The sequence below is a fragment of the Bacillus rossius genome, chromosome 14 (genome assembly GCF_032445375.1).
Source record: "Bacillus rossius redtenbacheri isolate Brsri chromosome 14, Brsri_v3, whole genome shotgun sequence".
In the NCBI taxonomy this organism is placed as follows: domain Eukaryota; kingdom Metazoa; phylum Arthropoda; class Insecta; order Phasmatodea; family Bacillidae; genus Bacillus; species Bacillus rossius.
The window spans coordinates 25,148,934-25,175,755 of record NC_086341.1 but is presented as its reverse complement, the minus strand read 5'-3'; the positions used below and the strand labels follow the sequence as shown (position 1 = coordinate 25,175,755).

The window sequence follows — 26,822 nt, the reverse complement described above, 5'->3', positions numbered from 1 at the left end:
TACGGCTTTCTTTGCGAGGCGGCCATGTTGGTTGCAGAGAGAGGAGGCCGAGGGAAATTATAGGACACAACAACTGTTTATAAAGCTATTTTATTATGTAGCATGCAGGATGTATACTTGGTGTTCGCAAGAGAAGTAAGGATTCAATAGGTCTCAAAGGAAAGAAAATCAAATTTGTCTTGTCCTCGTAACAAGCCACCATTTCTTATATGTAACAAAATAATGAATTTTAATCAAGTGTCATCGTTATTATCATTTGTTTAAACTAACCGAAATTCTCAGCACATAACCAGTCACATGTAGAAATAATCTGACTATGGTGAATTATTACCCTAGAATTCACTGAAAAATGCTATGTGAGAATCAATTTTATTTCTAAATAAGGTCACATTCGTCAGTTCTAAGAGTGAATATTATGGAGGATGTATACTTAGTGTTCGCAAGAGAAGTAAGGATTCGATAGGTCTCAAGAGAAAATCATCAAATTCTTGTCAGGTAAAAAAAGCAGAACACACAAAAAAAATTCTGACACAGTAATGTTGAAGCAAAAGTAGAAATCCATCGAAATTTCACGTGAAAAAATAGGAGCACTCAGAGAAAACCATTAGGGAAAGATGTCGTTTATAAACATCATAAATTAAAAATTGTTTTAAAAAAGCACAAATTAAATCCTGCTTAAGCAAAGAGTTCACAAGCTGACTTGTGCCAGAACTCTCATGTTGCTTAAGCAAAGAGTTCACAAGCTGACTTGTGCCAGAACTCTCGTGTTGCTTAGGCAAAGAGTTCACAAGCTGACTTGTGCTAGAACTCTCATGTTGCTTAAGCAGGATTTAATTTGGGCTTTTTTAAAACAATTGTTAATTTATGATGTTTATAAACGACAATTTTCCCTAATGGTTTTCTCTGAGTGCTCCTATTTTTTCACGTGAAAGTTCGATGGAATTCTACTTTTGCTTCAACTTTACTGTGTCAGAATTTTTTTTTTTTTGTGTTCTGCTTTTTTTACCTGACAAGAATTTGATGCTTTTCTCTTGAGACCTATCAAATCCTTACTTCTCTTGCGAACACTAAGTATACATCCTCCATAATGTTCACTCTTAGAACTGACGAATGTGACCTTATTTAGAAATAAAATTGATTCTCACATAGCATTTTTCAGTGAATTCTGGGGTAATAATCCACCATAGTCAGATTATTTCTACATGTGACTGGTTATGTGCTGAGAATTTCGGTTAGTTTAAACAAATGATAATAACGATGACACTTGATTAAAATTCATTATTTTGTTACATATAAGAAATGGTGGCTTGTTACGAGGACAAGACAAATTTGATGTTCTTTCCCTTGAGCCCTATTGAATCCTTACTTCTCTTGCGAACACCAAGTATACATCCTGCATGCTACATAATAACATAGCTTTATAAACAGTATGAATACACCCATCATACTCTGAAACGAAGTGGGGTGAAGATCGGAATACATAGGCTACAGGGTTACATTTGTAGACAGATGGAGAAAATTGGTTACATTTGCTGCCGAATTGACTACATTTGTAGTCAGATGTGGGTAACATTTATATTTCCTTAACTAATATTATGTACTTTGTATAAGGTTTACTTCATTAGAAATAAATAATTAAGTACTTTAAATCAGATGTTGGAAAATATGTTGGTGAGAAGCGGAACTACTTAACCATGTATTATTTAAAATTCGGAATTAACTCTCGCTGATAGTTTATTTTAATGTTCTATTTAAGTTTAGTATTCGCGTTTGAACTTTCAGGTTGCTTCTGACTATTGTCGTAGAAACTAATATGGATTCTGGATCGGTGCTATTAACGTCATGAAAAGGTCGCTGGTGTAGTTATTGTGACAGGGGTTTTACTTTGAGAAAGAATGATCATGTCAAAAACCAACTATATAAAATGTTAAGTTTTGATCGGTGTGACAGGTATTTTGCTCTAAGAGAGAGCTTAAAAAGACATTGCAAGACTTGTAAAGTTATGCTCACTGATGAATGTTATTCCTTGGGATGAATGTTCGTAGCTCTTCTGATCTCGACAAAGAACTTGGAATTAAGGATGTTAAAGGTTCAAGGAAGACCGAAGACGGTGGAAGTATCATTATTGTGAAAAGTGAGGTTATGTTTCTGCCCATTTCTCCACATCCTTCGAACTTTGAGAACGGATGGACACTTATAAAGGCTATTTCAAGACAAAGAAGAAACTTCGATGCCTATGATGAAGAAATATGACAGTAATCTGGATGAGTATGTTGATCATGATGATTGCTGTGTCGATGATATCTGAGAAGATGATGAGGATAATGACTTTGTAGCTGGTGTTAAAAACAAAGAATCTTGTGATTTTCAGAATAATGGCAGCATAAGAGATATTATGTGTGTCTAGGGATGGTCTAAATGATTTGGTGGCCGGGGTGTTACATTTAATTGTTTCTTTTTGTGTAGGAGCCTATACTGACATGGATGAGATCACCTCCATACTTGAACTCGTGCATATTTTTTCGACTTGTAATTTTTACATTGGTGGTATTTGAGTGATTTTTATGTTAGATTGAATTTAAAGGGTGGTGGGGGTAGCTGCAATATGCTAATGTGCGGATTAATTTGATGGTGCTGTGGGTTGGTTTGATAATTTATCACTATAAATTATGAATTTAATGTGGGTTTGTAGGTATGAAGTTATTTAAACAAAATGTTTCGTGAGCAACTAATGTTTTCGTTCAAGTCCCATGCTTAGTTTCACACATGTATGTGTATGTTCTGAATCCAAAAATGTATTGGATTTCAATTTTTCTGTTTCCTTTCATAACTATAACATTTACCATGTCAAGTATTGTCATGTAGAAGTTTAACTGTGTGTGTAGATAATGGTTGTGTGCTGAGGGACTCTTGGGTCCACGAAGCCGTGAATTGCTTGAGACTGTTGTGGATAGCTCAGGCTCTCAGACATTATTGAGAGATGAGTCATGATTGTGAAAGTACCTCGCGACCCCATCTCTAATTGGCAAAACCAATAGTGGTTGTACTTGGTCCAAGCTATAAAGGTTAATCATACTTGTTGCATGGTTGATACATGTTTTTACCCCATACCCCTTCACACGTCACAGACCTACCGAAACTCGGGAGTTGTTGTGAAAACCTGCACATGAGCTACGTTTTGTGCTAAAATTGTAACAATTGTTATGTTTGGTTGGTTTCAAGCAAGGGGCTTCTTTGTTATATGGAGGGGTGGTATGATTAGTTATAGTTTGTGGGTTAAATTTTGGAATTTCGTGTAAATGAGTGGATTTGAGGCTGTGTATTCATTTTTTTCCTTTTTTAGATAGCTATCTATATGATCTTTTAAATAATTTTGTTAGCTATCAGAACTTTGAACATTTTTTTCTGCTAGCTTCTTCTGTGTACTTAAACTTTTGTGTGAAAATGTAACTGTGCGGGCTTTTGAATATTTTTCAGCTTAATGCTTCTCTGTACTTAAACATTTGTGTGGAGAGGGGGTTGTGTGGACTTTGAAAATTTTTGAGCTAAACACTTATGTGTACTTAATCTTTTGTGTGAAAATGTAACAATATAGGGCTTTGAATATTTTCAGCTTAATGCTTCTCTGTACTTAAACATTTGTAAAAATTACCAGTTACCAGGACTTTGAATATTTTTTGACTATTTCTGTGTAACTTGTCAGTTACAGTACTTTAACATTTTAGTGATTTTTAGATTATTTTCGGGGGCATGGTAGTGCTAACTTAAGGATTGGTTTGTTGAAGCTGTAGTTTGTAGGTTTGAAGTTATGTATGCAAACATTTTCATGTAATGGCTAGCTACATTGTTTTCTTAATACTTCTGTTATAGTTCTCCATACGTCGGGCTTTCTTCGCATGTTCCGTACATTTAGCACAGACTACCGATATTTGTGATGACATCAACCATGCAGAAATGACGTTTCTGACCTGCTACCTATACGGCAGCTAATAACTGCTACCGTTATGAACGTAAGTGTGCTGACAACCAGCAGCATGAACTCAAGCAGTGTCATCTGTGTGGAAATATGGTTGCTCGCAGTGATAAATTGCGGTAATATCTTACAACATGTACTGGTGCTGCCCTCACGACTTCAGTCAGCTGGTGTAGCTTCTGCTTCAAAACCATCGAAAACTCCAGTCATGTCACACATCATGAGAAGACGGCTTGCGGTCTCAACCCTAGCCATAAAATGTATTCGTGTGGGAACTATGCTAAAGTGTTCGCCAGGGCTGGTAAGTTGAAAGCACATACCAAAGTGTGCAAGGGTCCTGATCCACTATAAACTAAGAAGCAGAGAATGGCCACGCTTAAGCCTGTAGTCATACCTAAGTTGAGCACCAGCCGAACATAGCTGGTGACAGAGGTGGGTTTTGGCTTACATCCATGGCCTCATCATTGCAGAAGTGGGAATCTGGGGTAATTTGAAGACTTGTATAGTAGAAAATAATACCAGTTCTGTCAAGGGCACATGTACATACTTGGACTCTATCAAGGTTAAACTAAAAAGCCAACTTCTAGAGGAAATTGAAGAAGATGGTCCACTCAAGTATTACATAGTGCTTGAGTGCAATTGCAAAGAGCCAATGGGTACATGTGAAGACAAGAGGGTCTTCAAAACCACGAATGTTCCACTCCTTGCAGTTCGTGAAGTGGAGGATGTCATTACTGAATACATCTTTAAGATATGTAAAGAGGAAGAATACTAATTATGAAAGGGGACCTGGATGGTCTTTGTGTGGTGTTAAGCGACTACAACTACACATTAACAAGCTTGATCCATTTCGAGCTAGCTCCTACATCGAAATACCTACCTGCATCAAAGAAAAATATGCGGTGGTCAATCTGTAAATACTTAGATGAGCACATACGTTTTAAGTATGCAATTCTGGTCAAGTTAGATGCGGGTGAGCATCTGATCATGTTAATCAGTGCTACAATGACTTTGAGGGAAGGTTCAACTTTACTAACAACGAGTTTCCCAATCCACTTCGTCTGATCCCTCTGTTCGAGAAACAGAATCCTCGTGCCTGCATTAACATCTATAGCATCAATGAAAACTAGATGATTGTAACATCATGTGTCGCTCTAGAAGAGAAAAGAACATCACGTCAAACTTATGTTCTTGGTCTTGAAATATGCGGTTTTGGTGAATTGTGTAGATTATTGTTTTGAAATATGCTGATTTGTGTTTGAAATATGAGTATTAGTGTTTTAAATGTGTGTTCACAATAGTAATAAACACATTTGTATTCTTATAGAGGAATGATTCTGGGTTAATAAATTAATTTAATGTAATGTGCTTCCAGTTTTTGTTGTGTCGTATATCTTTTATTGAGTTTTATTTTTTGTATTGGTCTTGGAATATATTGAGAGATATCCGTTTGTATTTGGAATTCCTGAAACCAAATAAGAAATTTCCGCATTTTAATCAGATGGCACTTGAATAAAAATATCCATTACTCATTCGTTAAATAGGTTAAGTACAGCCGAGAAACACTCGTTTGTAAGATGATTCTCTTCCCCCTTGAGGTATGGCAAAAGCCCTCTATCTGTAAAACAAGGCTGGTTAATGTTAAGAATGGTGTGTTTATAAAAGCAAGGAAGTGAAATGATAGCAAAATATTAGATGACTATAATGATCACGGGAAATGAGAAGATGATTCTAATAGTACTATACCAGGTCTTGTTAATTATTTGGAACTAAAAGTTAGCGAATAAAGTAGCATTTTCATGGGGAATTAAAAAAATTACACCAAGTTCTAGTCTCCTCCATGAAATTGAGAGCACTTTAGAACAGCCTAAAGCTGAAAATGTCGAAGACTGCGATGATTCACCTGAAGCTTACAAGAACTAAGATTATGATTAAGAACTTGGAGCTCACAAGATCGAATACTGTGATAAAGTGTTGAGACCAAAATGATGGAAACGACTTATTAAACTAAATTATTCAGATTAGGCTTATGATGGTCAGTGGGGCGATTACAATTTCAATGACTTTGGGGCTGGTATTAAAAAAGGAACTTCAAGGGTCTTAAAAGTAATAGTAATGAAAATTTACATAAGATGTTAGAAGCTGAAGAGATTTATTACACCACATGGAAATATTCTAATATATTGGTAGATAGGTTAAGTCTTCTACTTGCCTCGCAAAAATGAAGAAAATTTACCCAATACCAAATAAATATGGTCTATACTTCGTGAAATAATAAATGCATGCTACATACATTAATAACTTGTTTTGTCTGCATGTGTATAAAAGGGAAAAACAAAATTATACTTTGGATAAAAAAGTTTTGTTTTATTTATTGTAATCTAATTTCTAGCTAAGGTTAGGTTCTCGTAGTACAACTTCTAACTTAAACATGTAAAATTTGTAATAAATGACTAACAATTTTGGCGGGTACGTGCTACATTGTAACTAAAATCATTTGGAGTCAAATGCGGATGGAGGCATTGTAGCCGGCTTGAGCTGGATTCTATCGTTTCTTTTAGTATTTTAGCTAATGTATCCTAGATATCGCATCCTGCTGAGTTGAATGTTTTATCAAATGTGTGCCCGTTTCATTGAATGTTTGTTGTCAAGTCTGTAGCCAGGGCTGAATATTTAATGGTTCAAAACCCCCTTGGCCTTGTAGGAAGCATAAAATACATATTTCAGGGATGTTTCGGCTCTACATTAAGCTTTAAATTTGCTGAGTTGGTACTTTTTACCAAGATTTTTTTTCTATGTGTTTGATGTAGCCTTGTAGCCTCGTGGCCTTGTAGCCTGGTAGTATTGTAGACTCGTAGCCGATTGGAATCTTGTAGCTTGTAGCTTTGTAGCCAAGAAGTCTTGTAGCCTTGTTCGGAATAAATAATTAAACTATGTTCACAGAGATAAAAGGATGGGTGAATGAATGATTTAATTCAACTCTAAAGGAAGACATGTGAAGAGAGTTCGCAGCAAAGGGGAGTAATAAGTGGATTTATATGTAACAGAAAAAATTGGTATGGTGTCTTTTAATGTAAAAGATAACTCACTCCTTGAAACGGTTTATTGCGATGCAAATAAACTAGACGCAATAAAACTTAGAGCTAAAATTGAAGATTTTGTATGTAAATAGTCGACAGAAATATTCCATGTTGTTAAAATACGTAATTACCATCCGGGCTGTTACTACTTGGAAGATTTACGAGGTTCGATGATACGTGGTGGATTCTATGGGGAAGAAATTCAGCCTACCAAGTACCGAAGCGATTATTAAGTAAAAAAATTGATGGATTAGAAAGATGATGCCTTGTTTGTGAAGTGGCTAGGATTCGATAAATGTGAAAATCAGTTGGATAAAATCTACTGATGCGGTATAAATTTTAATGTTTTGAAATGTTGTAAATTTTTATATTAATAAATGCAAGTATAAAATAAATAAAAAATGTATTTATTCATGTGTTGTTTGAAACTTGTTACTAGTTGCCAGAGGTCGGGATGTTCGTCGAAGGTGCTTAAAATGGTATTAGGAGGCTGGGGACGCGTGGCGACAGGTCTAAATGATTCAGCTACTTGGGGTGTGGATGGTTCAGGACGAGGGGGGAGGGGGTAGGTCTGCTGACGTCAAAGGCCGTGGGTCAGTGACGTGTGTGCTTGGCACGCACGAACAGGACTGCAATAGAAGGGGTAGAGGGGTGGGGACAGTTGAACAATTGCAGCCTTAGGATGTATCATTCGTAGTTATCAACAGAGCTAGTAAGATGTGCCGGGCCACCTATGAGAAGATTGTTGATGAGTTCTATGCGTGCTGTCAGGAGGCTAGCGGCCAGGAACAAGCTCTTGCGATGGATGAAGACGAAGAGTCCAGGGAAGACATCGCAGATGTACCTGTGAACACCTCCACTCTGACTGTGGAGGATATTGCTGCTGTGAAGGGGAGGGGGGATATCGACTTTGGAGCTGCGTGATGCTTGTATAGTTGTGTGGGCAGAGTAATTGATGGCTAGTATGGAAAGTACTGCGGAGCGGGGTGTTGTGAAGGGGGACGGTAACGCCTTCTGAATGGTATTGTGTTAACAAGGGGTGAGAAGATGGTGTGAAGGAGTCTGTGTTTTTTATTAAATATGTTAAATATTTTTTTTATATTTTATTTACTTCGACTTCTTGCCACGACTTAAAAAATTACTTTTTTCATTTGATATGAAGTGCATCTCGTAGTGGCAGTAGGTAATGGCTTTGCTCGTAGCGACAGTAGGTAATGGCTGAGGTGAGTGTTGTAACTGCATCATATACACTATAGCGATCAGACATTAAGTTGAAACGTAAAATGTTATGTGTCGGATGTGGTCTCTCTCGTGAAGATAGGGGAACATCTAATACTGAAAAAATGTGATTCGGTATTTTTGTTTGTAGCATAATATTCTCGTGAACGATTAAAGCTGCTTGTGTTTTTTCTGTCATTAAAAATTTTAGGGGAGGGGGATAGATATATACCTAAACATTTAAAATATCTGCTTCCGTGCAGCTCTTTAAACATGTGTACGCAAACATGTACCTACTTAGAAGATATACTTATCTACTTGTGGGTTAGGACTCTGAAAAATTTCTGGTTCCTGTGACGGCTATGCAGTAGTAAGTAATTAAATTTGATGGAAGAAAAAGTTATTAAGTATTATTACTATAACCATCGCATCCGCAACGCTGAGACTTTGTTTTATATAGTTTCATTTTTTTTTATTTATAGGTTCTGTTGTGAAAACATGTACGAAAACATTAAACATATCTGCTTCCATGCAGCTTTTAAAACATGGGTACGCAAACATGAACTTGTTTAGGAATGTAATTATACACAGACATTAAAAATAATTGCTTCCATGCAGCCTTTTAAATACGAGTACGCAAACATGAGAAGAGAATATCACTTGTGAGTTAGGACTCTGAAAAATTTCTGGCCCTGCTAAGATGGTGTAATAAATGTTTTTTTAATATTATCATTACTTTAACTAACGCATCCACAACGATAGTATTGATAACATATATTTTAGGTAAAACCTATAAATGATAAGACTTTAAGAAAAAATGACGGTTACAACAGCAAAATGACTGTGGATTTTGTGGATTTTTGTGGATTTTTGTGGATTTTTGTGGATTTTTGTGGGTTTTGTGGATTTTTGTCTATAAGGATCATAATAATGCTGGTACGGGATAGTAACTCGACCTTACATACACTAACGTACTTTAGAAACCTACACCCGATGATAACATCCATCAGATGAAATCAAGATGGCGGTCTCCACTAAATAAGATGGCTGCCTCTGGCAGACAACGATGGTTTATATTTTTTATTTTGATAATAAATTTATTTTAAAGAATGCCGTGTAACGAAAAATTGTAACAGGGATGAGTGTGGTGCTCGATGACGATATCATTGTAACAGAGGAGTGGGGTGCTAGATGGTTTATTTGTAATTTAGAGGAGTGGGGTGTTCGATGCGTAGGTTTTTAATTAAAATTTTATTAAATAATTTTTTTTTATTTAAAAATTTTGATTATTAATTTTTTAATTTTTAAATTTGTTTTCATTAAAATCGGATAATAAATAAAGATTTTCAAGATGGCGGACGAAACTCAAAATGGTGGTATTTTCTAGAAAACAAAATGGCGGATGAAAACAAAATGGCCGCCTGGGTCAAAGGTCAAGGTCAAATCCAAGATGGCTGCCGGAAGTAGCCTAATCCAAGATGGCCGCCGGAAGTGACGTAATCCAAGATGGCCGCCGTGGCTCCCCGGCTCCCCAGCCGTGAGCCAGTGCCCCCATACATACCAAATACACCTACTATCAATAGATACCTACAAAATTCGCGGATTCAATTACCTCCAGGATAGACTCTACTACACTCTACACACTCGGGCAAATGCCACTTGTTCATTGGCTGCTGACTTGTGAGTCGTCTCGACTGATTGTCTGTGATTCGACACTTCTTTGAGCGAGAGTCTCTAATTAGCCCTCATTAATCCAGATTAACAGTGAACCAGTGGTAGAAGCAGCGCTAAGGTATAATTATTTGAATTGTAGCATATCACAAAATGAATCCGCGAATTTTGCAGGCCTCTAATTATCAATAATTGATTTTTCAATAGATATGTTTATTACTCAGGTTCTAGTGTGTTTGTGTGGCATTCAGAACATATTATGCCTGGTACGAGTGTAGCTTATCCTTGTGGAGGTGGTGAGGGGCGGTAAGGGTTTGCCAATCACAATTTCTGCCAGGGGCGAAGAAGATCCCGGATCGTTCCCTGGCCACCGGACACTGCTTCACGATCCTCGACCTGATCTCGGCCGGGAGGCCTTCTTTTCACAGACGAGAGAGCCGAACGCCCGATCGTGCATCTTCGGTTTTTTTTTTGTTGATTGTAACTCATTATAACTAATCGTTAGAGACATGCAAAATTCGCAGATTCATTTAGAGATAGGCTTGTATCAAAACAACTATACCTTCGTACCGCTTCTGCGTTTGGTCCACATTTTATCCGGGGAACTGTGAGCCAATGGGAAACACTAAACCAAGAAAGTGCCGAATTATGGACAGCCTAGTTGAGACGTCTCACGCGTCAGTAGCCAATGAACAGGTGTCATTTCCGCGAGTATTTAAAGGACTGTGGAGTCTATCCTAGAGGTAAATGAATCCGCTAATTTTGCAGGTCCTTCTAATGGTCAATTAGGTTAGGTTAGCTACATTATAAATACTTTAAAACATTGTGGACGGTTGATTTGGTTAGGATAGCTACATTAAAGATAATGTGAAACCAAAAATTAAAAAAAGCGAGCGTGAACTTCGGGGAACTTCGGGCGTGGCTCTCTCGTCTGTGAAAAGAAGGTTTCCCGTCTCGGCCGAGCGGTTGAGGATCACGGCGTCGTGGTGGTGTGTGCGCAGGCGCTCGTCGACTTCCACGAGGCTCACGTGATGCACCGCGACGTGAAGGGCGGCAACGTGCTGCTGACCAAGGAGGGCGAGGTCAAGCTGGTGGGCTTCCAGCTGGCCAGGTGAGTCGCGAATACCGCCTCCTCATCCTCACACGCGGTCAAACTGTTGTTTTCTGACGTGACAACGTCTAAAAAATCGATGAACGCCGGCTGCACGCACGAAAAAAGTGTCCCGTTATGCGCACTGTCCCGTTACGCACATTGTCCCGTTACGCGCATTGTCCCGTTACGCACATTGTCCCGTTACGCACATTGTCCCGTTACGCACATTGTACGCTTGCGCCGCGTCTGTCTCTCTTCCACTCGATTGGAACAACCATCGGTTTGACTTTTTCGAGGCACATTAAACTTGAAACACTCCCATTCGTTTCCTACATTTCCTATCATCGTCCTATCCTTAACAGAATAACGCAGATTGGAAGAAAATAAATAGCAAACATGTATAAAAGTTATAGTTAAAATAATCTCTTCGTTAAAGTAATAAACATATTTGAATTAATGAGTGCAAATAAGTAAATTTATCAATTAAATTGTAGATTTAATTTCACTCCTTCTTTGTATCCATACAAAATAGCGATAATTCAATACAAATGATTCAATTTATTATTTAATTTATTCTTGTACACTATTAAATTTATTACTTTTAATTGTAAAACCCCAAAATTTTATCTACAACTTTCATTCGAAATTATTTTTAAATGACCAACCATTACAGCAAGAGGTGGAAAATAACAAGGGTTGAAAGACAAATAAAAAATCCTAACTCTTCATTAAAGGGCTTTTGCGGTCAATTTACTTCGACAGCTTTCTTACATTTTAAGTTTTGTCACAAACGTTTTATATTTTTACCAGTATAGCGGTAATAGCCTAAATAATGCAATTTTTAAATATAATGTGACATATGGCATCTCTCAAGTTACTCTGTAAGTTAATGTCCGGTAACAAAGTTCGGGACGAAATATGAAACGCTATAGCACTGTTGCATAAAATTAGCAGGAATAGGCTATACCTTAAATAACATTTAAAACAAACAAAAAATAAATAACCAACATTGTTAGAGACCCGTGAATATCGCAGATTATTTTTTTTTGTCAGGCTAAAACACACATTCCTATATAATCTGCTCCCATATGCTTCCCTAACGGTTGATTTCTTTTGAGTGGACAGAAGTGTATCGTTGTCTCTACTGCTAGCTGGCAGTTGACTGTTCCACATGCGCAGAGAGTAGTGGTGAAGTAACCATCAAGGCAGTGCAAAGTTATATATGTTTGCAGTCTACCTTGCAACCTAAATAATCCGCGATATTACATTGCGTCTGGGACCGGGCCCTTTTAAGCGCGGACGTAAATAATTCCGAAAAAAATAACGAAAACAATAAGATCCTTGTTTGATGTCCTCCGAGTCAATGAGAAGTTAAATGTTAATTAATTAATTAATTGATGTTCCTTGCAGGAAGCTGCGCAGTGCGCTGGACAAGCGACAGACGTGCATCGGGTCGCCATGCTGGATGGCGCCGGAAGTTGTCACCAGCAACCGGAAGGAGATCGAGGACGCCGGCTACGACAACAGGGCTGACGTCTGGTCCCTGGGTGAGCTCCGAAGTCGTAGCTGAGAAGTTCATTTTACGGAAGAGAACCAGCCGTTTCGAACAGTGGCAGTTGTTGTAACTGCAAACACAATAAAATCTATTCTTGTGATCGATTTTTTATTTATTTATTTTTTTTTTAATTTTCTGGATGAACCTGAATACGACTTACAATCTTCGTCTGCAGGTTCATTACGAAAAAAAATAATAATAAGTTGTAAACGCATCACAACTTCTGGAGATGGGTACGGAAGATAAAAAGGTTTGGCAGGAAACCGTTTCCGGGACGAGTGACTACCTACGGTCTAACCATAACCAAGCACGCTTTTTTTAATTATAAAACCAGTTTTTGGCTCATTGGTAATTTTTAGTTATCAATTAAGTATACACTGTATTATTTTTTGTAAATGTAACTTAAATACGGATGTAAAATTACAGATATTTGTAAATTTGTACATTTACATGAAAACAACACTGTATCAACTACAAAATAGCGTGACTTAAAACTGTGTGACATAACCCAAGTTGTGTCTGTTTACGAAAAGTATTTAAGATATATCGTGGTTTAAGAGCAGCTTAAACCAGCTTTAGAACCTTATGTTTAGCGACTGGAAAAATTCGCGGTTTCAATGACCACTAGGATAGACTCCACGATTCTCTATGTACTCGGGCAACTATCACCTGGTCATTGGCTACCGACTCGGGACACCTTTTTACTGCGATTCTTGTGATTCGATACTTATTTTGTTGAGTGTTTGCCATTGGCTCAGATTCCTTCAGGTAAATTGTGGTCTAATCACTGACGCAGCATTAAGCTCAACGAGTTTTGATTCCAGCCTGTCTCGAAAGGAATACGCGAATTTTTCCGGTCTCTAATTATGTTATTCTATTAAATTTTTTTTCAGAACGGTGTGAAACATGTTTTCGGCGCGACGCGCGCTTGTTCGCAGGCATAACCGCCATCGAGCTGGGGGACGGCAAGGCTCCCTTCCAGGACATGCACCCCACGAGGGCGCTGTTCCAGATCGTCCGCAACCCGCCCCCCACCCTCTCCCGGCCGGCCAACTGGTCCCAGCTCTACAACGACTTCATCTCCGAGTGAGTGACGCCTCAGCCCTCGGGGCGCGGGCATTCGGCAACGGAAGTCACGCGGAACGGAAATGTGTGACCACGGTGCTGCCGTCTGTGGCGGATGGCGCGAACCAAAGTTCACAAAGACAAAGGGAAACGTTATAGTATTAATTGTTTAATTTATCTGGGAAATATGGGTAACCAAAGTTCGCAAGGACGAAGGGAAACGTTATAGTATTAACTGTTTAATTTATCTGGAATATATGGGTAACCAAAGTTCACAAAGACAAAGGGAAACGTTATAGTATTAACTGTTTAATTGATTTGGAAAAATATGGGTAACCAAAGTTCACAAAGACAAATGGAAACGTTATAGTATTAACTGTTTAATTGATTTGGAAAAATATGGGTAACCAAAGTTCACAAAGACGAAGGGAAACGTTATAGTATTAACTGTTTAATTGATTTGGAAAAATATGGGTAACCAAAGTTCACAAAGACGAAGGGAAACGTTATAGTATTAACTGTTTAATTGATTTGGAAAAATATGGGTAACCAAAGTTCACAAAGACGAAGGGAAACGTTATAGTATTAACTGTTTAATTGATTTGGAAAAATATGGGTAACCAAAGTTCACAAAGACGAAGGGAAACGTTACAGTATTAACTGTTTAATTGATTTGGAAAAATATGGGTAACCAAAGTTCACAAAGACGAAGGGAAACGTTATAGTATTAACTGTTTAGTTTATCTGGAAAATATGGGTAACCAAAGTTCACAAAGACAAGGGGAAACGTTATAGTATTAATTGTTTAATTTATCTGGGAAATATGGGTAACCAAAGTTCGCAAGGACGAAGGGAAACGTTATAGTATTAACTGTTTAATTTATCTGGAATATATGGGTAACCAAAGTTCACAAAGACAAAGGGAAACGTTATAGTATTAACTGTTTAATTGATTTGGAAAATTATGGGTAACCAAAGTTCACAAAGACAAGGGGAAACGTTATAGTATTAATTGTTTAATTTATCTGGGAAATATGGGTAACCAAAGTTCGCAAGGACGAAGGGAAACGTTATAGTATTAACTGTTTAATTTATCTGGAATATATGGGTAACCAAAGTTCACAAAGACAAAGGGAAACGTTATAGTATTAACTGTTTAATTGATTTGGAAAAATATGGGTAACCAAAGTTCACAAAGACAAATGGAAACGTTATAGTATTAACTGTTTAATTGATTTGGAAAAATATGGGTAACCAAAGTTCACAAAGACGAAGGGAAACGTTATAGTATTAACTGTTTAATTGATTTGGAAAAATATGGGTAACCAAAGTTCACAAAGACGAAGGGAAACGTTACAGTATTAACTGTTTAATTGATTTGGAAAAATATGGGTAACCAAAGTTCACAAAGACAAATGGAAACGTTATAGTATTAACTGTTAAATTGATCTGGAAAAATATGGGTAACCAAAGTTCACAAAGACGAAGGGAAACGTTATAGTATTAACTGTTTAATTGATTTGGAAAAATATGGGTAACCAAAGTTGACAAAGACGAAGGGAAACGTTACAGTATTAACTGTTTAATTGATTTCGAAAAATATGGGTAACCAAAGTTCACAAAGACGAAGGGAAACGTTATAGTATTAACTGTTTAGTTTATCTGGAAAATATTGGTAACCAAAGTTCACAAAGACAAGGGGAAACGTTATAGTATTAATTGTTTAATTTATCTGGGAAATATGGGTAACCAAAGTTCGCAAGGACGAAGGGAAACGTTATAGTATTAACTGTTTAATTTATCTGGAATATATGGGTAACCAAAGTTCACAAAGACAAAGGGAAACGTTATAGTATTAACTGTTTAATTGATTTGGAAAATTATGGGTAACCAAAGTTCACAAAGACAAGGGGAAACGTTATACTATTAATTGTTTAATTTATCTGGGAAATATGGGTAACCAAAGTTCGCAAGGACGAAGGGAAACGTTATAGTATTAACTGTTTAATTTATCTGGAATATATGGGTAACCAAAGTTCACAAAGACAAAGGGAAACGTTATAGTATTAACTGTTTAATTGATTTGGAAAAATATGGGTAACCAAAGTTCACAAAGACAAATGGAAACGTTATAGTATTAACTGTTTAATTGATTTGGAAAAATATGGGTAACCAAAGTTCGCAAGGACGAAGGGAAACGTTATAGTATTAACTGTTTAATTTATCTGGAATATATGGGTAACCAAAGTTCACAAAGACGAAGGGAAACGTTATAGTATTAACTGTTTAATTGATTTGGAAAAATATGGGTAACCAAAGTTCACAAAGACGAAGGGAAACGTTACAGTATTAACTGTTTAATTGATTTGGAAAAATATGGGTAACCAAAGTTCACAAAGACGAAGGGAAACGTTATAGTATTAACTGTTTAGTTTATCTGGAAAATATGGGTAACCAAAGTTCACAAAGACAAGGGGAAACGTTATAGTATTAATTGTTTAATTTATCTGGGAAATATGGGTAACCAAAGTTCGCAAGGACGAAGGGAAACGTTATAGTATTAACTGTTTAATTTATCTGGAATATATGGGTAACCAAAGTTCACAAAGACAAAGGGAAACGTTATAGTATTAACTGTTTAATTGATTTGGAAAATTATGGGTAACCAAAGTTCACAAAGACAAGGGGAAACGTTATAGTAATAATTGTTTAATTTATCTGGGAAATATGGGTAACCAAAGTTCGCAAGGACGAAGGGAAACGTTATAGTATTAACTGTTTAATTTATCTGGAATATATGGGTAACCAAAGTTCACAAAGACAAAGGGAAACGTTATAGTATTAACAGTTTAATTGATTTGGAAAAATATGGGTAACCAAAGTTCACAAAGACAAATGGAAACGTTATAGTATTAACTGTTAAATTGATTTGGAAAAATATGGGTAACCAAAGTTCACAAAGACGAAGGGAAACGTTATAGTATTAACTGTTTAATTGATTTGGAAAAATATGGGTAACCAAAGTTCACAAAGACGAAGGGAAACGTTATAGTATTAACTGTTTAATTGATTTGGAAAAATATTGGTAACCAAAGTTCACAAAGACGAAGGGAAACGTTATAGTATTAACTGTTTAGTTTATCTGGAAAATATGGGTAACCAAAGTTCACAAAGACAAGGGGAAACGTTATAGAATTAATTGTTTAATTTATCTGGGAAATATGGGTAACCAAAGTTCGCAAGGACGAAGGGAAACGTTATAGTATTAACTGTTTAATTTATCTGGAATATGTGGGTAACCAAAGTTCACAAAGACAAAGGGAAACGTTATAGTATTAACTGTTTAATTGATTTGGAAAATTATGGGTAACCAAAGTTCACAAAGACAAGGGGAAACGTTATAGTATTAATTGTTTAATTTATCTGGGAAATATGGGTAACCAAAGTTCACAAAGACAAGGGGAAACGTTATAGTATTAATTGTTTAATTTATCTGGGAAATATGGGTAACCAAAATTCGCAAGGACGAAGGGAAACGTTATAGTATTAACTGTTTAGTTTATCTGGAAAATATGGGTAACCAAAGTTCACAAAGACAAAGGGAAACGTTATAGTATTAACTGTTTAATTGATTTGGAAAAATATGGGTAACCAAAGTTCACAAAGACGAAGGGAAACGTTATAGTATTAACTGTTTAGTTTATCTGGAAAATATGGGTAACCAAAGTTCACAAAGACAAGGGGAAACGTTATAGTATTAATTGTTTAATTTATCTGGGAAATATGGGTAACCAAAGTTCTCAAGGACGAAGGGAAACGTTATAGTATTAATTGTTTAATTTATCTGGAATATATGGGTAACCAAAGTTCACAAAGACAAAGGGAAACGTTATAGAATTAACTGTTTAATTGATTTGGAAAATTATGGGTAACCAAAGTTCACAAAGACAAAAGGAAACATAGTATTAACTGTTTAATTGATTTGAAAAATATGGGTAACCAAAGTTCACAAAGACAAAGGGAAACGTTATAGTATTATCTGTTTAATTGATTTGGAAAATATGGGTAGTACTCTAATAATAATATTCCTTGTCGAATATCAGGTCCAAAGCCAGTATACTTACTAATTATTCATGGGGTATTTTTTTTTCGGAGCCGTTTCATTATATAGTTAAAAATTTCGTTCTGCAAATCGAATGATTCGATAGTCAACGTGGCTACTCCAGCGGCTGATTCTAGCGGCGGGTGCGGATACTACGTGTGATTTGCGTCCAGAAATTTAGTTGATAACACAGTTTGCGTATGTTTATCACGCTCGGCGTTATTTTAAAGAATTACACATGTATTAGCTCCTTATCGAGGTTAGATGTTACAAATCTTTGACGAGTACTGAAAGACTCGCTCACAATTATTTTTTTATTTTAAATGTATGTTATTTATGGGTTTAAAATGTTTCTTCAAACCTTAATATGTCTGTTTTTTTGACGTGACAACGTCTAATAAATCTATGAACGCCGGCTGCACGCACGAAAAAGTGTCCCGTTACGCAAATTGTTCCGTTACGCTGTGTTCCGTCACGCTGTGTCCCGTCACGCTCATTGTTCCGTTACGCTGTGTTCTGTTACTCTGTCGGCGAGTGCAGTAATAATAGGTTATGTTACAATTGACTAAAAAAAATATGGTGATTCATATAATTGATTATAGATATTTGATTACAGTTTATTTATATGAAAACTTGTTCATAATTATATTTAAACTTTATAGCTAAACGCCAGTTTTTAAAATTAATTACAAGTCATCTACACGTGAACTGTTTCGTCGACTGTTTATAAAGTGAAGTGAAAAGTTAATGTTTTATTGCTTACTAGCTGAAGTACCCGGCGTTGCCCGGGCTAAACATCACAATATAAGTAACATCAATACTATCATGTTTCAAGACCTAAGACATACATTTGAAAATCGAGAAATTTTGATTGCGAAGTATTATCGATTGCACAATCTCGGTGCATTAAGGCTTCGCATCAGCAAAACCAGGACGCCAATCTTCAGCTTCATTTTTTGGGAAGGACACATAGGCAGGACATTATGGACGTACCAAACGATAGAATGCTAGAAATTAAAGGCAACGCCATTTTTTTACGAATTATAAACTAAACTATTATTAGTGCCTTAAGTTCGCTTGCAGCCGCGAGCTTCACTTAACGAATGGGTTTCGCCGAGGAGAAGAATAGGAAGTTGCCAGGCTTTAATGTATGACCGTGTGGCGGACATAGAGAAATTGCACAAAATCACTGTTTGTGTGTTTATGAACTACCTCCTATGATTTTCTATTATAAAACTTAAATTACCACCATTTCACTCCTTCAGATATGGAATTTCATAATTATATCTAGTCTATGTCTCTCCGGCCCTTAAACTATCGATATGCAAAATAAAATCATGTCGATCTGTTGCTCCATTGCTGAGTGAAAGAAGGACAAACAGACAAACACACTTTCACATTTAATTATTATAGTAGGATTTATATATTATATTATTAATTAAATAATGAAACCTACTTTACGTACTCATTCCTTTCAGCTATGATTTCTTATCTTTGCTGGCAGCTTAAAGAGATGGAAACCAACCCGAAAACTCACACAATAATAAAACATAAACTTGCAACTAAACCACAGAAACAATTGGTAACAGAAGCGACAAAATGTGGTTTTATCCTTGGTTAGTGCGTACCAGCAATCTGATTCTCTCGGGGCGTACACGAATGTAAATAAACAATGTTTTCCCATTTAAAGTAAGGGGCGTATGATTTAATGAACAGTTTGTGTTGTAGTAAATACAATAATTCGTCGTAAAGTTCACAAATATGTTTGAATTCATAGTATTTAGAGTATGCATGCGTGATTCCAATCAACATTATTCTTTTGTATTGGAATAAATAAGCTAGTTCGTGCGCATTCTAGCCTTGTGTTCCGTGATTCAGGGAATTGTGCAGTAAATGCCGAACAAATTTATTTCAGAAAGAATGTATAATTTTTGGTGTAACTCGTCGACATGTTATTAAATAATTATTGAAAGCCGGTAGGCGTCTTCTTGTGCATCTCGTTTGCTGGAAAGAATGCGTGATATTTGTGTAACTCTCTGCTTACTGCCAAGCAACGTGTCTCGATGCCTTTATTTATTTATTTTTTGCCACAATGCACCTAAGACTACAGCAATCAAAATGTAGAGTGATTTTTGTCTATTATTTAATATGCCATTTATATTACAAATGCCACACTTAACATACGTATGATTTATTTTCCTGTAGGCCTAATATAAATATTGTTGAGAGTGAATTTATTTAAGTCGTTGCTTTTAATCGGCCTCTACGTTATGTAGTTAACACGTATAAAATATGTATTTACATACTTATAATAAACTTTGTAAATGCACATCATATCTAGGTATTTCTAATGTAGGCCTAAACAGCTACCTACTTTTTTTTGGCTTGTTAAATAAGTAGAATCTCATAACACAAATTAATTTAACATTTAAGTTTACTTAACCATTTTCTTATTGACACTAACTGAAGAAACTTTCTTGTCTGTAAATTTTAGCTCTTAATGGGAGGACAACATATCATTGTCATTTTGTTTAGCTTATTTTGTCCATCTTGTCAGTTCTTCTGTGTGTACACGTTTGTACAAAGATATTAGACGTCAATATAAAACAACAAAAAAACCTTGCATAATGTTAATCAATGTACGAAAATGTGAAGCCTACATAATTAAACCATTTACAATGCCAGAATTCACTCGCAATCACTAACTAATACAGTACTTAATTCAATTCCGACTAAACTCCTATCCCAGCATTGGCTAAACGCGCCCCGAAAAGATGGCGACCGAAAAGTAAACAAACGATGAGCGAGTACGCGGGTAAACCCACTTTGTCGCTTCTGTTAATAGTTTATTCTGTGACTAAACACAATCTTACATATTGTAACAATTCCCAGAAAAACACGCAACCACAACAAACAAAGATCCTGATATGAATAAAGGAAATAAATTTGTAACGATTCATAAATTGATTTTCAGAGAGAGAGCGAGAGACACACCTATTGAATGTCTATAAAACTTACTGTTTTTTGAGAGCAGATTTTCATGAATTAAATCATGAAATCATTCAACGATAAAAGCTGTTTATTTAATCAAGCGGACGGGTTCGCCCCAAGGAGAAAATTGACGCTGCGAGACCTCGTGGACATAGAGAAATGACACGCACTCACTATTTATGTGTCTATGAAACATTATTTTTTTCTGAAATTTAAATGTAATATACTAAAAGGGTTTTGAAAATTGAAACAAATATGGCGATACTACAAACTGTCAGGATCTTTATTTTTTCTTACTCTCTACTTAGTTCCTTACAATAGCAAAACTTAATGGCTTCTTATAATGATTATATTGAACCTATGTCATAAAATTAAGAATTCTTTTCTTTCCTTGAGCTGATTTTGATGAAATAAAGCTTATATTTCTTTCTCTGCTACGCTCAAGTTAACTTTAAAACCTCATTAAAATTCGTATAGTAGTTTTGTAGAACACCACGTACAAACAGACAGACAGACAGAAAAAAAACTACTGTTTTATTATAGTATATATTACAACAACAATTTCGGCAATAAATGTTAATTATTCTTGCATTTTAAAAATCTGATTACTAGTATATTTCAAGTATTAATTCTTTTATTATTAAAATGAAAAGGATAGAATTTTATTCATAAAAGTATGCAATAATTTCATCAATGTTTTGTTATGACGTTGTCACGTTAAACTATCGACCGTAAACCGACTTTACAGACAACCAATCTTTTTTCATAGATATATTGTTTTATCCCTGACTCTTTATATAAGAAGGTGCGGTGGTTGTGTGGTTAAAAGGTTCGTCTCCTACCAAAGGCGGTGTCTAACCCGGATTGTTCGCAAGTGGGAAACTTGGCAGACGTTTCCGCGGCCTCTCGGTTTTCTCGGGGTACTCCCGTTCCCCCTCCCCCACTAATTCATTTCGCAGCTGCTCCATACCTCGTCTCATCTCGTCTCACGCATTACCCAGGCTGGCCGGAGCTACAGGTCTGTCCCTGGGGTAGGAGAGTCTACTCCTGTGAGTGGCATCCATGTAGACCCTGCCTCAGGCGGGATACTATGTCACGATTTTTATTTTTAAAATTAAATTTATAAGTTCTGTTATTTTTAATGTTTTATTCATTCATGGTCACTTAATTATTCTACTCTTCTAAATATAAATCAGATCATATTTACAAACTGTGTAAATATTTTCATGACACTGACCTTCAACTTTCACGGTCAATGTTGACAAATTCCCCACACGCAAGCTAACAAGAGAGTCATACACTCAGCTGCCCGAAACAAGCACTATCTATACTCGATTCCGCGAAGCCTGAGTACCACCTTGAGCAACCTATGTGAGATTTAAAAAAAAAAAAAAACAAGTTATCAACAAGTTTTTCATTTATATTGAAAAGAGTGAAAATGTGTTTGCAAGATTTAAAAAATATCAGCTAAAGTTTATCATTCCTCTGAAATTTATTAAATGCCAAACTCACATTCGTAACGATCATGGCTGCCGCTGCAAAAGTAGTAACTCTTAATATAGACATTTTCCATATAACCCACAATGCGTATAAAACTGTAAATTAATTTATATACTCAGCTTTTTATACCAAATACATAGGCGTTCTTAATAATCTCGTCATGCCAGGTAAATATATATGGGATTAAAGTATCTCAGACATTTTACTTCCACTGACTCTGATTCCTGTAAAACTGGATAATTAAAATATATATCAAACTATCAATTTAAACTATTGTATATATAATGGGAAAGCTCCTAAAAATGTTCCTTTTGGCCATTCAAAATCCTCGAAAAGTTTATGTCCGTTAACTGACACGCTTGCCCATATAACTTTTCCGCGCACACTCAGATATTTAATTCACTAATCCTTCATTACAATTACGTATCATCGTCAAATCGTATGGAATCAATCAGCAACCGATATCCAGAATGCGTATGACGTAGTATTAGGTTGAACTGCAGTTTTGACTTATGCGAGTCTATGGTGACAATCTGGCAAAACTCAATTCCATGCTAAAGTTCGTTACTGCCCAATTCACAGGCACAGAAAGTCCGTGCCACTCAAATGTGTCGTTCGAATTTGCCAGTTTTCGCCCTTAGCGGCTTATAGCTAGGGACTGGAAAAATTCGCGGATTCAATGACCTCCAGCATAGACTCTACGATCCTGTGTATACGCGGGCAAACGTCAGCTGTTCATTGGCATCTGACTTGTGAGGAGTCTCAATTGGGAGACCCGTGATTCGATACTGCTTTGACTGAGGGTCTGTAATTGACCCCACAGTCCTCCAGGTTAACAGTGAGCTAATAGCAGAAGTTGCAGAAAGGTACAATTGTTTGCATTTTAGCATATCGCGAAATGAATCCGCGAATTTTTCAGGTCTCTACTTATAGCTAGAGACCGGAAAAATTCGCGAATTCATTTCGCAATAGGCTAAAATACAAATAGTTATACCTCAGTGCTGCCTCTGCTATTGGCTCACAACTCACCTGGATGACGCTGGGCGAGTGAGAAACACCCAACCAAAGCTTTATCGAATCACAGGCTGCTACGTTGGGACGTCTCACAAGACAGCAGCCAATGAGTGGGTGACATTTGACCGAGTGTACGTATAACTTTGGAGTTCATCCTACATGTCATTGAACCCACGAATTTTTCGGGTCTTTACTTATAGCTATTCGTGTATTGACAACCTTACGTTGTTTGGCGACGCTGCAACGCTGTAGTCCAGTGGCGTGCGTCGAAACTCGTGTTGAAGAGATTCACGCCGTCCTCGCTGGGTGCAGACAGCTCGGCCCAATACACTCGTCGCTGGCGACATCATACGACCCCCGTCGTCGGACGAGAAGCCTAAGATGTACATCAAGTTCTGTCCCTGCCCGAACATGCCCGAATATTCACCTTCGGCCAACCTCAGGATAGGTTTTATTTTTGCGCAGGAAAAATTAATTCAAATATTAAAAGTGGTCGGTATGGTTTCCTACATTAAAACACTTTAAAACACCATGGACGGTTAGTTATGTTAGTATAGCTACATTAAAATAAACAGAGAAATATAAATATACACTGGAGGTTGGCCGAAGGTGAATATTCGTGCGTGTTAGGGCAGGGACAGAACTTGATTTACATCTTAGGCTTCCCTCGTCGGACGGTCTCGTTCCAAACCACTGACCGCCATGCATTTGTTTCAGCTTCCCTATTCGGCTCCACTTGGAAGTCGTTCCGAAAACAGCTGAAGTGAGTGGTTGGCAAGCGTGCTGGCAAGCGCAAATTAATATATACCAAGAAATTAACACGGGAAATTATTTAAAACTTCAAAATAAATTAACCTGATTATTAAAATCAACAGAATTAAAATTAAGTCAATAAAAATTAAAATAACACATTATTAAAAAAATAATGAAACTATCTTAACTCGGGTTGCCAACCTATGGAGAAAGTTAACAGGTACCTGTTAGCAAGTTTATTTTTCAAAGTAAAAAGAAACATATTTTACTGTTTTGTGACTGAAATTTTGACTAAAAGGGTGTAATATCCTAAATTTCATGCTTCTATGATTTCGTGTTTTTGCTCATGCATCTGAATAAATTCATAATGTAATCTTTTTTTACTTAAGTATTAGTCAATTTTATAGGGGCGTATTACATGAACTATGAAATATAATCGTGTATTATTCAATTTTTAATTAAGTTAGTATTTAGTGTTTGTAGTTAACAAAATTTTTAGAATATTTTTCATAAATCAATAACAATATGGTTTTCCTGAATTCATAAAAAACTACAGTTATAGTTTTTGGAAAAACTAAAAAAAAATCTACAGCGCTCTTGCGATGTATTTATCATCTCAAACTTTCTCATGTCTACTAAATATTATCTAGAAGCAGTAACAACGCAATCATGATTACCTGAGTAACATTTAAGATTCTAAAAGATAGTTTACAAGATATATTTTAAGAAAATTTGTGACCCAAAAACAAATTCAAGATGGCTATGAAAATAGATTAACAGTAACGTTAGTTAATTAATAACAATGTCAAGGAAATGAAATAACTAACCCGAAGTGAGAAACCGAGATGCAAGCGCTGTTTGCTAAAGAAATAATCTACCTTTGAATATAATTACAATTAATGGTTTTCAAAATGGCAGACGTCTTCAAAGCTATTGTTTATTACGCTGTGCTGGCGTGCTGGTTGTTACACGAACGAGCGCAAGGTTTATTCTGTTCCAGGTGCTTGGAGAAGAATCCTGAGCATCGTCCTTTCGTCGTCGAACTAATGGAGCACCCTTTCATAACTTCCGTCCCGGAAAACGATTATCACGTGAGTTGCATTTTTTTCCATATGCTTTTTAACATCATTGTTCAAGGTCCTAAATTACACATTAATATGAAATAATAGAAAACTGATAATATATATGTATCTCATAAACATATTTAAACTCTGTATGTATAATTTAAGAACGGAGTATAAAACCAAACGATTTAACCATGGCAGAAGCAATTCAACTGCTGCAAAATCCGTGTGATAAAAGAACAATGTTAAAATAACAGGGTGAATAAACTTTACACGGGAAAAATAAATAAATAAGTTTAGCCGTATGAGAAAATTATGTGCATTATTACTAAGAAACCATCTTTGCAGTGAAAATTAGTTAGATCTTAACACATTGAAGTCATATAGATATTATAAACGAACTATATTCATCTTACTAACATGCCTACCGTATTGTTAGCATATATAGGCAACAGTAAATTAATATTATTATTAGTAGTAGTAGTAACAGTAACAGTATTATTATTGTAGTAGTGAATACCATAAAACTGTGTTTTCTACGTTTCACGACGCACAAAAAGAAATAATTGTAAATCAATATCTGACTACTTAATGTACAAGTAAGGGTACTTACTTAAGGACAACAGCAAATAAAATCGTGGTTTCTTGCTAATGCTTAAATTTAATTTTTTTATCTTTTTTAATTATTTATTCAAATAATTTTAACAAAAGCATTTTTTCAGGAATTATAATACTCACTGAAGTAAGTTTTTGAGAGAATGGTAACACTATAGTTTGTATCTACCAGTAGTACCATTAATATAGACTACATAATATTTAAAAATATAGTGAATGTTTGGATGTATAAAAATGATATTTAGTAATTATATGTAATTAAAATAGATGCATTTATGTTATCTATATATATAAAAATTTAGCTTCCGTATGTATTTGGCCGCAAAACTCGGAAAGTATACGATGGTTTGGATTGAAATTTTTACAGAACATGGCATCTTAACAGAAGAGTGTTTATATGAAATAAAAGTTTGGGAAAATCCACCGGAAAAGTCGGAAAAAAAAGTTTCTATAACTAAATATCATGGTCACCCAACTTAGTTGTGACCACGCTCGACGATGCTGTACCATATTGTCGAAATTCAAGCACATCAGGCTACTCGACCATTGTGCCTTGATGACCATTATTTACACAAATATGTATATATATATATTTCAAGAAAGAATAAAAAACTTTATTTAATTTGAAAGTATATTCTTTCGACTCTATTGATAAAAATACGTTTAAATTAAAAAATACATTTCGTACAATACATTTGAAAATTAAATAATTCTTATCTTATAGCTTATATCTTATATATTGCTTTTATAATTTGTTATAATCACGTACGTTGTTATGATAATTGTTCGTCCAGGAAAATACACCGAGACTCCTTCAAGAACAAAATATAGTATATAATACTATCATACAAGCTGTGGCCAACCAATCCGGTGGATTGTACTTTTTGGATGCTCCAGGTGGAACTGGAAAAACATTCTTAATTTCCTTAATCCTTGCTACGATCCGTTCAAATGGCCATATTGCATTAGCTCTTGCTTCCTCGGGTATTGCTGCAACATTAATGGAAGGAGGTAGAACAGCGCATTCAGCTCTTAAACTATCACTAAACATGCAATGCACAGAAAGTCCAACATGTAACATTTCAAAAACATCAGGAATGGGAAAAGTTCTTCAGACGTGCAAAATCA

At 35.9% G+C, this 26,822-nt stretch overlaps 1 protein-coding gene across 1 annotated transcript in view; it reads left to right on the top strand.

Annotated features, from left to right (window-relative positions):
* LOC134538730 (neither inactivation nor afterpotential protein C) overlaps positions 1-26,822 on the top strand; it is a 180,052-nt gene that overhangs the window by 46,933 nt on the left and 106,297 nt on the right. Inside the window, exons 5-8 of the mRNA XM_063380190.1 lie at positions 10,944-11,053; positions 12,446-12,582; positions 13,529-13,676; positions 25,016-25,106. Of these exons, the coding sequence (XP_063236260.1) occupies positions 10,944-11,053; positions 12,446-12,582; positions 13,529-13,676; positions 25,016-25,106 (486 nt within the window). The remainder of the gene's footprint in view (positions 1-10,943; positions 11,054-12,445; positions 12,583-13,528; positions 13,677-25,015; positions 25,107-26,822) is intronic.